The following is a 12149-nucleotide window of genomic DNA, read 5'->3' as shown; positions in this document are numbered from 1 at the left end:
TTACCTTGAAACCTTTCCTGATAGTGATGAAGAAGCACTTCTGTATCAGAGCACTATGGCTGAGCTCTTGTCTCCAACTAAACCCCAGTCCAAGCCCCCAGACAATGGGGAAGGAGGCCATGGGAAGGAGATGAATGACCACCAGGGTGCAAATAGGCCTTCCAAAGTCCATGCTCCACCCATTCCACTCAGAACCAGGCTTCCTAGTGCATGTTTTCCAATGGGACCCCAAGTGCCCCCTCCTCTACCTCCCAGGACAGGAAGACACGCCGTCAAAAAGCAGGTTTCCTGTGACCCAGATGTGCATCCTTATAAACTGAATCGTTCCAGGACAGAAATAGATAATCATGTGAGTATCATTCTCCCCCAGCAGCCACAAAAGGCTCCTTTATGATTCAGTAAAATGACCCAAATTAAAAGGCAACATTAGAGAAAAGGCCTAAAGTGTGCACTTTGTCTTTTTTTTTTAATATCAGGACCCATGGACCATCAAACTAATAGAGACTCCACAGGGCAGCACCAAGAGGCTGAATTCTTTTTGTACAGCAACTTCCAAGTAAGATCATAATTAGTTTGTATTGCCTATATTTAGTAGTTAATTTTTAAACATTACAACATTATCTTTTTGGCTTGACAGTCTATTCTATTTTAAGTTTTGTTTAAAAATATCCACCCTTATGATGACTCTTAAAATGACATCAGTATAACTTTTTATTGCTGGATCCTCTACAGTTGTAGTTGCTTAAGAATAATCCACACATAACAATATTATCCTAGATGTTGTCTATATTTATGTACTGTATGGCAACAAAATATATTTTGTTGAACTACATTTCTGCTTTTGTTCTGGAGTGGAAATTATAATTTTGTCATCCATATGAAATTAAAGTACTGAACATATTTGGCATGTTTTCATTTTCACACTGGAAATCTGTTTATCTTTACCATCGCTTATAGGCTGATGTCACGCTACAAACATACAGACAGCGTCCACAACTCAGGAGTGGTGCGGGGTCGACTGTTAGACGTCCACCCCGCCCTGCTGCAGCAGGTGGAGGTGACTGTAACTGTGTCCAAAGATTACGATAATCACCAGCTACCCGTCCCCACCACAGGTATAATTCACCAACCTTGCATCACCACTGCAATAACTGAGAGCTGTTTGTTTGTTGTATTTGCATCCATGGTTGTCATGAACTACCATATCTCAGGACACTTCAGCTCATGCTTCAGTCACTGTGGGTGTTGTCAGATGTGTGGACTCTGAACTTTAATCTTTTTTTCCAGTGAACAGGACAGTGCAGAGTCTCATTGATGAAATCTTCCAGCTGCTAGACCTCACTCCCAGCACGAGTGGGCATTATGTTCTAAAACTGTGTGACTCTGAGGAGTATCTACATAAGTAAGCCTGTCACTGATTCAGACGTTAAGGTTAATTTATCCATTAGCTTTGACAATCTATTCAAACATGCCGTGTTTCCACATTCATTGTTTAATTTGGTGCACATTCTGCAATTTCCCATTAATAGTGAAGAACTCCTGGGGAAACATGAGACTATCCAAATCTACTGCAAGTTTAACCTAGAGGTTCCCCTTCGGCTGCTCCACATCAACGACCTCAGACATCTTATGGCCAGGGATGTAAGTCAGTTGAAACTCCTTCTCTGCTCCCACCTACAGTATAGATCATTTACCAAGAGGGTGGCCTGTCTTGAAAAGCTGCTTTGACAAACACCGGTGCCTGGCCCTTGGCCAAGATGTTATCATCAGGGTTATTGTAACTGTGGAAAACTCCACCCTGAGTTTCTTGACTTTGTTGTGTTTACATATCACGTCATGGCTGTTTGTACTTAGCAGCAAGACAGAAATAGAACAAAGGTCAACATGTTGTTTCCTTATATTTATTAAGTCATAAGAAAGCAAAATAAAAAAATCTCTGCTACATATTTATTCTACATGCTTCATACAAATCCTATATGGGATAATATGTATTTAATTGTCTCCAATCCTATTCAGCAATAAGTATTTAAACTTGTGTTTTCTCTGTTAGGGGGAGGACGACAGAACCTCATGCCAACTCTACAACGTCCTGCGTCCTATCTGTGTCTTCAACACCTGCAAGTACGATAAGACACATTCCTGCATCCCACATTACTTTTGCAAAATTGTTTATGTGTCAAACAATGTGTGTTTGTAGAAAACAAAGGTGACGTAGCCTTGTTTCTCTTGCTCCTCTCTCAGGTTGAGCCTACAGGATGTGCTCAATAACTACAACAAAGACGCGACAGAGCTAATGAGAAGTAAGGTCAGTAAGGAAAAGATAACCAGCGGTGCCTTTATTTTTCGATAAGATAAAATACTTTGTCATTGTGTGCATATAACAACATTTCATTTGGTTCTCTATATAAGAATAAGAATTATCCTGTTTGATCTTATCCTGTCTGCAGTCGGGCATCAACATTAGCGTTGTTGTGGGCCATGTTCGTACCATCAGCAGTCTTCTGTTTGGGCTCTCATGTGAGGAGCTGGAGGATGCCATCGGTAGGCTCAGCAGAATCAGTCGCACCCTACTGGTAGGATATCATGTACAATTGACACACTTAGGGACATAGAGCTCCATATAGGATTTGCATGGATTATCATCACTTTTTAGATACTTTTTACTGTGTGATCGCTTTTTACAGAATGCTGCGTTATTTCTCTTTACATTGCCTATGTTGTCAGCATAGCACACCACAAAACTTGTACTGTAAAAGAATATGATACTTCCTCATGCTACTCCTCAACAATACAACGCTGTGTTTCCTTATCTTTATTACAGAGTCATGATGAGATGCTTGAGTGTGAGAAAGGTGAGTTGCTGTTTCTTATTTTTTTATTCACGCCCTGTAAAGATGTGAATTATAATGACATCTTGTTCACTGATGTTCAGAATAATGTTTGAAATCAAATGTTTGCAACTTTAAAAGAATCAGCTGATCATGCTCACGATTGGTCACAGCAGTTTTAGACTTTATTTGTTAAGGGATCTCTGGTGGAAAACGTGTTATAATACATTTAAATCATATACCATATTGCTTCTGAAAAAGAGTAGTCTCCTTGATTTCAGCATATAATATCTGTGGAGTAGTATGCAAGGTGTGACACAGACGGAAGAGGACTTTGGATTTCATAAAAAAACTATGCCTGACTCAGCTTGTCCAAGGTTTTCTCCAAAAGTACTGAAATACTTCATATTACCATTTTGATTGTCTAAACTGGTGTTCATTCTCTGTATTGTAGCCATGATCATGCTCAACAAGGCACTGCTAAAAGTGCTGCAGATCTATTTTGACAACTTCCAGTCAGACTTAAGAGGTCAGGAGGTGATCAGCAACCCACAAATCTCTGATGTCGTGTTCAACAATGAAATCCTGCAGTTCAACATTGCCGCTCTCTACAAGCTACAATCCACCTGGATGACCACGTACGTCTGCATATAGTCACACACAAGCACATGTGCACATTTTTATGTGTTCCTGTACACAACACATGACCACAAAAACAAATTTAACCACATTTCTGATAAGGTTTAAAAGTGATAAAGTTTTTGTTGCTTTCTCTTTCCACTAATTTTTAGGTACGAATGCTTCTCTATTTCCTGTGAGCTGACATACGAAGGAACAGAGATTTGCCCGACTGGCATTTCTGAAAATATCAGCACTGCTTTGTCATTGGGAAACAAGATACGGTGTAATCGCATGTAAGCACAAGACTGTGTAGAGCCTCATACTGTAAATACCATTCACCTATCCCTTTTCCCTGTTCACATAAGTAATTCATTGACTTTGATACGGAAGTGAAAGTGTCCTTGCTACTTTGTGTTGTCATCTGAACCAGGCTGTTTTTGTTTTGTTTGTTGTGCCCTCATATGTGTATGTGTATGAGGGATAATCTATCTCAATGAACTCAACTGCACTAAATAGTTCAAAGTAGAATATTTAAATGAATTTAAACAAAAAATGTATATATTAAAATATATAGAATTGAGAATAGAAGAAAAATGTTCATATATACTGGTATGTTTTTTTTTGTTTTGTTTTTATAGGATGGTGTTCCCTGTTCCAGTAAATCAGCTGCCATATGAGTGCATATTAACATTACGCCTCATGGGATCGAAGCGTGGAAAGAGTCCTGAGCTGTTGGGTTGGGCTGTGCTACCTCTTTACAGCAATGAGTAAGACTCAAAAGTGTTTACACCTCTCTACCATAAATGTCTATGCTAAAGATGGTCACTGTTTCAATCTTGAGGTTAACATATACAGAACTGCTCCCTGCGAATAAAAAGCACAGGCTTCATCTGCCCTGAACACTTGAAACAGGGTTTTATTTTTTTACCTTGCTGACGTTGGCACATCATACATGCCCATAAATGGCCCTCCATTCTGGAGCCTTGATTGCTAAAGTTTTTTAATGTGTCGTTTGCTTGTCCAATCTCATATTCACATATTCATATTCACACTCAGATCAGATTCCAACTTGAACATGTACAGATGTAAGAAAAAGCAGTGAAATCCTACGACTTTAGATTGTTTCATGGTTTGTTGATGTTCTGTTGATGTCTTCCAAGCAGCTGGAAGTTGGCCATAATGCAGCTTCTGGAAGCTAACCAATCAGAACAGAGTTGGCTCATCAGGAGGGGGGGCTTAAAGAGACAGTCGCTAAAATGGCCTGTTTCAAACTGAGGCTGAACTGAGGCTATAACGTAGCCATTATAAGAGAAATAGGACGGTTTTTGAACTGTAAATCATTCAAAGATTTTCTAGTAGAGCCCCAGATTTAAAAAATATAGACCTGAAAATGTGTGTACTATGTCCCCTTTAAGATTGTTGTGTTTTCCATCATATTATTTTTGTACAGTAATTATTAACATATAGTATGTATACTCTGTGTGTCCAGTACTCTAATAACAGGAACCATCCTGCTCAGTATGTCCACTCTGGCTGAGCCACCTGCTCCTCCTTCCCCTGCCTTGTTTGACAGCCACAGACAAGCTGTTGGGGTCATACTGCAGGTCAGTAGCACCAGACAACTTTGCCCCCTGTTGACCAAAGCTCAAATGACACCACATTACTCGCTTAATCATTCCTTCTCCCATCTTTGCCCAGCTTGAGTTTCCAGATCAGTTTGAATGGAAGTACTGCAGGCCTGTTGCGCTCCCAGGGTCTGCTATATTCTCTAAACCTTGTGAGGAATTGCAAAAGAAAATGTTAGGTGTCTCGAAGAAGAACTGCCTATGCTTGTGAGTATAAGAAAGTCACAATTACCCATGTTGGCTTCATTCATAGTTGTTTAAAAAAATATTTTGAATAAAATAAAATAATGCGATGAGTCAATGTGCCTTTTCATTTTTCTTCTTTGCCAGTCTATCAGAAAATGAGAAGTCTTTCCTCTGGAGTAAACGTTACTCTTGTGACAAAGGAAGTACTTACCTCCACCTGCTGCTGGGTGGAGCCCTCCAGTGGCCGCTTGAAGACTTGACAGAAATCTACACTGTTTTAGAAAACTGGCCTATTCATCAGCCTGAGGAGGCTCTCTTCTTACTCAGTGACAGGTACAGTAGGTTACATCTGTGATCACAACCATGAGTCAGGTGTCCACAGTGTCTGGTGTGATTGATTAATCTTGTTTGGTGACTCGTCTTATCCAGTTTTCATGATCAGACTGTGCGGAAGACTGCAGTTCACTACTTTGAACAGATACCAGATGGAGAGTTGGAGCAATTTCTGCCACAGTTGGTCCAGGTAAACACATGAATACGCGTCACTAATTATTACACACTTTGAAGCACACGATACCTCTACACTCCATGTTATCCATATCTTTTTAAGTCCATACTTATTTTTATGGTAAATTGATTTATGTAGCACTTTTATCAGGTTTCTGCTGCTCATTCAACCATTCACACACACTTTGATGCGGGTAAGTTACCATGCAAGGTGCTGCCACAACGGACACTTCAACATGCGGATAGGAGCAGTCGAGGATCAAACCATCAACCTTCTGATTAGTAGATGGCTCATTCTACTTCCTGAGCCACATACATTTGTTTGGTTCAAGTCATCATATGTTTAATATGAGAGTAGGTGTCACATTCTGTATGTCTTTCAGTGCAGTTTGTCTGATCAGTCATCCTGTCCTGCAGGCTCTGAAGAACGAGTGGGAGCTAGATGGACCTCTGGTGATGCTGCTGTTAGATAGATCACTAAAGAACATACGGATTGCCCAGCAACTCTACTGGTGAGAAGCAGTCAAACACATCAAACAAAAACTAGATCTTCATTAACATAATGATTGTTTACATGAAAGTAAAACTCATTCAGGTGTACTATATCTTTTATTGTAAGTTCTAAACTAGATATTGTAAATTACTAAATCATTCATTTTTTGGCAATACTGAGGAATGAATAAGGTAACAATGTTTTAGGCAAAATGTAGACATACATTTAAATTATTTTGTGTGTTTCATTGTTCAGTATTTTTCACTACTCTATGTAAGATTTAATAATTTATTGATGTTTTATATGATTCTTCCAGGCTGCTGGAAGATGTTTACAATGACCCCCACTACCAGAGCTGGTTCAGTAAGGTTCAGGCTGCCTTGCGGCAGTGCTGTGGCCAGACATTAAGACAGGAGCTGGATAATGAAGCCCGCCTGGTGTTTTTGCTTACACAGGTGGCTGAGAAGGTTCGCGCTGCTGATAAGACTCGACGGAAGGTCAGTCTTCATTTTCTATTCACATTTATTTATTAACTCACTCACTGGCTCATAATCCTCCGTTATTTGTCTTTGTTAGTTCTTTAATTTTATGCATTTGTCTGCAGCATGTTGTGAACCAAGAAAGGTGGAAGATTGATGACTTCTTCAAAGATGGGAACAGCTGTTGTCTACCTCTGGATCCCGCAGTCCGTGTAAAAGGGGTGGATGTGAATGTAAGAATATTACATTACACATTACACCTACATATCATTAATCTCCTCTAATAAACACACTATACTATACCATTGTAACATATTTATATGTAACTTTTAGGCCTGTAAGTTCTACAACTCCAATGCTGCTCCTCTGGGGGTCTCATTTATCTGTACAGACCCTCTGGCCAAGAACATTAGTGTCATCTGCAAGGTTGGTAATATAATGGTACTTTATTGATCCACAATGTAATTTTACTTGTTCCATTCTAGGGGAAATCAAAGCTCTTGGTAGAAAACATCCTGCTAGACACAGATGAGCAACTTTGTTTGTACTCATCTGCAATATAAAAAATAACATGTTTTTGGTAAATTGTTTTCTTCACTCCATTGTGTTGTTCAGACAGGAGATAACCTGCGTCAGGACATGGTGGTACTTCAGATAGTCCATATGATGGACATGGTGTGGCTCCAGGAAGGACTGGACTTGCGAATAGTCACCTACAAGTGTCTTTCTACGGGCAAAGCTCAGGGTCAGTTTAATTTATTTGTGTTTTTGAATGCAGAATTGTAATTGTCTGTAGCTATTGATTTATGTGTTTTCTAATGCTTATGCATGTATTCTCTGGGGTTGTCAGGACTAGTACAAGTGGTTCCAGGGGCAGTGACGCTGGGGAAGATTCAGCAGGAGTGGGGTCTCGGCGGGACCCTTCGAGAAGACACACTGGAGAAATGGTTCCACATGTGGAACAAAACTAAGGAGGACTATGAGAAGGTTAATATTTACAAAATCCCTGATATCTTAAACATTATGACCGACCGTACATGAATAATCATGTTTGCTGTTTTTTCAGGCTGTGATGAACTTCATCCACTCGTGTGCAGGTTGGTGTGTAGCGACCTTCATTCTTGGGATCTGTGACCGCCACAATGACAATATCATGTTGAAGCACAGTGGACACATGTTCCACATCGATTTCTGCAAGATTATGGGCAATGCACAGAAGTTTGGAAACTTTAAAAGGCAAGTCAATAAAAAGCTCAGAATATGAGAGCGAAACAGGAGGAGAGGGGTGGTTTTATTATTTTTATTTGTTATTTTTTATTTATGGTATTATGCCGGAAGTGGCGCAGTTGAGGAGTGATCCTGCTCCTGAAACTGCGCTAAATAAGCTTCAATTAACAAGAACCTTCCCTTGCTGTTTCTTTGCAATGGTAGGGACCGATCACCATTCATCTTTACATCTGAGATGCAGCATTTCATCACAGGCGGAGGGCAGAAGCCTCAGCGGTTGCATCGCTTTGTGGAGCTCTGCTGTGAAGCTTACAACATTATCAGAGGGCGCTCTACACTGATACTCAGCCTGCTGGAGCTGGTAAGACCAACAAGTGCTGAATAACACCACCAACATAAGCTATATCTGCGACTAGAAAATATTATATAAAAAACCTTGTCATTCATGGGGCGTATGTGATTTACAGATGCTTCATGCAGGAATGCCAGAACTGAAAGACACTAATGATCTGCAGTACGTCCAAAACAACCTCAGACCTAAAGACACAGACCTGGAGGCCACATCCTACTTTACAAAGTAATAAATGCACACCACCCAAACACACACAATCTGTTTATCTAACTGAATAAACTCTTCAGAATATATCTGATGCTCTGTAATGTGGTGTTTCATTATGTGATACAATAACCGCTTGTGTCTGTGTTTTGTAGGAAGATCAAGGAGAGCATGGGCTGTGTGGCAGTCAAGTTAAACTTTCTGACACACAGCATGGTTCAAGGGAAGAAACAACAAACACTAACCCGGGATGGCATCCCCGCTCCCAACAACAACATTCAAAAAGCCATCATCCAGGGATACACGGCCAAGGGAAAAGATGTGGTAAGGCTGCATGTTGCTCTTTTTACTGCGGTAGTTCAGTCAGAAAATTCTGTGTTCTGATGCATCAGAGAGTTGTATTGAAACCTAATAGCCAGAGGAGCTGATGAAACACCTGAAACAGATAGGGGGGTTCACATATTTGTTCTGAGAGGCATAACCCCTGGCAGTCAGGTCTGTCTGTCTGTCTGTCTGTCTGTCTGTCTGTCTGTCTGTCTGTCTGTCTGTCTGTCTGTCTGTCTGTCTGTCTGTCTGTCTGTCTGTCTGTCTGTCTGTCTGTCTGTCTGTCTGTCTGTCTGTGTGTGCTCTTTGATCAGAAACGGCTTTAGTTTGAAGGCAGAATGGAGCACCTTGTCTGTCAAAGCAGAAGTACACATTTTTGTCCAGTTATGCAGAAAGTTGTGGTTTTGGCAATTAAACCCCTTGATACCTGTCTTGTTGGAAAACCTGCCGGGGAAGCTTATACATGGTGGTGTAAGAACCATTTCTCCTTGTTTACTCACCCTTCACCTAATGAAAACAATTTTTTTTCTTTAATTTACAGATCTATGACCTGAGAATAGATATTGATGACGGCTTTCTCAACAGTAAGATGACGTTTGGGCAGTTTGAGCTGATCCATAAGCAGCTGCAGAAGCACTTCATAGAGTCTGCTCTACCTCAGTGAGTGAAAAACCAAACTCAAACATCCAGCTTATGTCAAATGGCTATTTTATTCTCAAGTACTGCAAGAAACACTGCCTCCTTCTTTTGTGATAACTGCATAATTTGATCCGTATCTTCCATATAGGTTCCCTAGCTGGTACCAGATGTCATTCACCCCAAAGAGGAAGATGTCTCTGCTGAATAAATACCTACAGCAGCTTTTTGAGGGACCTTGCAATGGAGTACGTTTCCAGTTGTCATGCTTTCCATCATTGATTGATCTTTCCTCAGTGATCTCCTGATATAACTGGTTATGGTATGACTTACAAACCTGCCATGCTCTGTCCCCTGCAGAATGAATTTGTGTGCAGCTTGTTCCTGGACGGCCCCAAGGTAGTCCAAGAAAGTGTGGCGAAAGGTAATTTTCTGCTCTTAAATAATAAGTGGGTGTATAAAAAAAGATTATCAAAGTTTTAAAAGAAAAAAATGTCACACTAAAGGTACTGTTTTGAATGTGAAGATTGATTCTGTGCAATGTCTTGTGGAAACTGATCATGTATCTTCACGGCTAATATGAGAGACGTTATGCTGTTTTTTACTGGCACTGATGCACTGATCTATTGTAGAAGCCCAATCTCAGATCCAGCTCTACCTTTCCTACTCTGACCATAAGCTCTCAGTCCTGGTGAAACATCTAAACAACATAGTGAGTTTCCTTTATTCCTATTATTGTGTTTGTAGCTATTAACACTGAAGAAGAACACATACTCTACAAAATAAATGTGACGTCTTTTAAAAATATTTTGTGGCGTGTGCTCAAAGGCCTTTTTTACTTCTTGTCAACAGAAGCAGGCAAACGGTTCCAACCCCGATGCCTATGTGGTCACACGTCTGAGACCGGACCCCCAGCAGCGAACGAAGAAAAAGACAAAAGTGGTCCGCAACAATGACAACCCCACTTTCAATGAACTGGTGAGACTTTCTTCCCTCCTACTCTCTATGCATGAAAACACACACAAAGAAAAGAAAATGTAAGTATTCTGGATGACAGTGTTTCCTTTGTTCAGTTACCATCATGTACAGATAGACTTGCTACTAGTGTGGCACAGTAACAGCATCTTTTGATTGATGATTACTGAGCAGGTTTGTTAAAGTAGTTAATGTAATGCTTTCATTAGTAGTTAATACTAAGTCCATATATTCTACAGGTGATAAGGCTATATCTTTAAGCAGATACATTTCTGTAGAAGTTCTACTGTGAGTAAAATAATAACACATAAATACATACAGTATGTTTAAATATGGTACACTGACCGTGTGAAGTAAATCAAATTTAAAAAATGGGTTGTTTTAGAAGCTACTTTCCCAGCTCGCTGTATATGCAGCACAGTCCTACCTTTTTGTTCCAGTGGACCAACATAACTTAATCAATAATTATATTTTTTTAAACTTTTCTTTTATGATAAGAATGTGGATTTTTCACTTTGTTTTCTCCAGAAAAACTCTCTAGAGATAACGTGCTGTCACTCAGATTTCACACATTCACTGTAACCTTGTGTAAAATATTCATTTTAAATGTGTGATCTGCCGGCGGCAGAGCTCTCCTCGTTGTCAGAGTCCGATGTGATCTTTGAGTGTTAAACCCATCGGCCTCTGACCTGTCGCTTCTCACATACTTGACAGCTTCTTACTACTTTTTATGTAGCAAAGTGAATCCTTAACAGAGCCAAATGGAAGGAAACTAAAAAAAAACCTTTCAACAGAAATTTGAGATAAAAAGCTGCACAGCAGAAATATACTGAAATAACTGCATGTTCTGAATCCAGAGCTGTTTGATGTCTAAAACATACTTTCTTTTCATAGCTGGAGTACATTGATGTCCCTCAATTGAATGGTATGGTGCTGGAAGTGACAGTGAAGAGCAAGAAGACCTTTGTGGCAGCCACAAACATAAAACTGGAGGATCATTTGCTTGACAAGGAGACCTGGTTTCCTCTCGGGAACTGTGCAATTTGAGCTCAGGGATCTGCACTGCAGGTCTGCTGCCAGCAGGGGGCGAAGCAACACTGGAGGAAAGACTTAATTCTGAGCTATAAGGGAGACACATTCACCTCAGCAGATAAAATGTGCACTCCTACTTATTCATATGCATCAAATGCAACTTAACCTCACTCCAGAGCTAAATTCAGTGGCAATGGACGAAAGGTTTGGATGAAGTTACAAAGCTGAGTAAAAGACTCGGCAAAGGAGATTTTGTTTACTGTGAATGTCATGATTCATATGAAGTATGAACTTCACATGTTCAGTCTTAAATGTTTATCAAATGAAGGACATTTTTATTATTTTTATCAATTCAATTTTAATTAATTCAGATTTTTTTAGCCTTGGTGATGGATGCAGGAAGAAAAGTATTACTATTACCATAGCCTACTTGCACTTTTGTTTTGTTTATAACTTTGTATAACCTGTGTGTGGTCGAGACTGTTGATGTGACAGATTAAGGAGGAGGCGGTGCAATATTTTACCTGCACAGACTGAGTGTGCTTGTCCCTTTGGGCTGTGTCAACTGGATGTCCTTGACCAGTGGATTTGGAGGCGGGAGGTGGAGACAGGCGGGGGGAGAAGTGTGTGAGCAGGATGACAACTCTGCTTCTCTGGCCT

At 40.2% G+C, this 12149-nt stretch overlaps 1 protein-coding gene across 1 annotated transcript; it reads left to right on the top strand.

Moving 5' to 3' along the window:
* Positions 1 to 220: 220 nt before the first annotated feature.
* Positions 221 to 11626, top strand: pik3c2g (phosphatidylinositol-4-phosphate 3-kinase catalytic subunit type 2 gamma). Its single transcript, XM_062421534.1, has 32 exons — positions 221 to 349; positions 477 to 556; positions 958 to 1115; positions 1288 to 1402; positions 1530 to 1641; positions 2051 to 2121; positions 2242 to 2305; positions 2448 to 2573; positions 2822 to 2852; positions 3283 to 3466; positions 3620 to 3742; positions 4088 to 4216; positions 4939 to 5053; positions 5148 to 5281; positions 5405 to 5593; positions 5690 to 5783; positions 6185 to 6279; positions 6577 to 6757; positions 6865 to 6972; positions 7073 to 7165; positions 7355 to 7484; positions 7590 to 7726; positions 7806 to 7975; positions 8171 to 8327; positions 8434 to 8543; positions 8678 to 8846; positions 9388 to 9506; positions 9634 to 9730; positions 9843 to 9906; positions 10115 to 10194; positions 10335 to 10460; positions 11352 to 11626. The coding sequence occupies exons 1-32, from the start codon at positions 221 to 223 to the stop codon at positions 11502 to 11504; spliced, it is 3843 nt and encodes a 1280-aa protein (XP_062277518.1). The 3' UTR covers positions 11505 to 11626.
* The last annotated feature ends 523 nt before the right edge of the window (positions 11627 to 12149 follow it).

Source organism: Scomber scombrus, chromosome 6 (genome assembly GCF_963691925.1).
Source record: "Scomber scombrus chromosome 6, fScoSco1.1, whole genome shotgun sequence".
In the NCBI taxonomy this organism is placed as follows: domain Eukaryota; kingdom Metazoa; phylum Chordata; class Actinopteri; order Scombriformes; family Scombridae; genus Scomber; species Scomber scombrus.
The sequence above is the reverse complement of the archived record's forward strand: the minus strand, read 5'-3'. Positions and strand labels throughout refer to the sequence as shown.

What these genes read in the sequence shown, in the direction of transcription:
- pik3c2g (XM_062421534.1), top strand. Translation starts at nt 221, where the DNA reads ATGGGACCCCAAGTGCCCCCTCCTCTACCTCCCAGGACAGGAAGACAC. An exon ending in TAAAAGGGGTGGATGTGAAT is followed by an intron (nt 6,973 to 7,072) that starts GTAAGAATATTA and finishes TGTAACTTTTAG; the next exon opens with GCCTGTAAGTTCTACAACTC. An exon ending in TACTCAGCCTGCTGGAGCTG is followed by an intron (nt 8,328 to 8,433) that starts GTAAGACCAACA and finishes TGTGATTTACAG; the next exon opens with ATGCTTCATGCAGGAATGCC.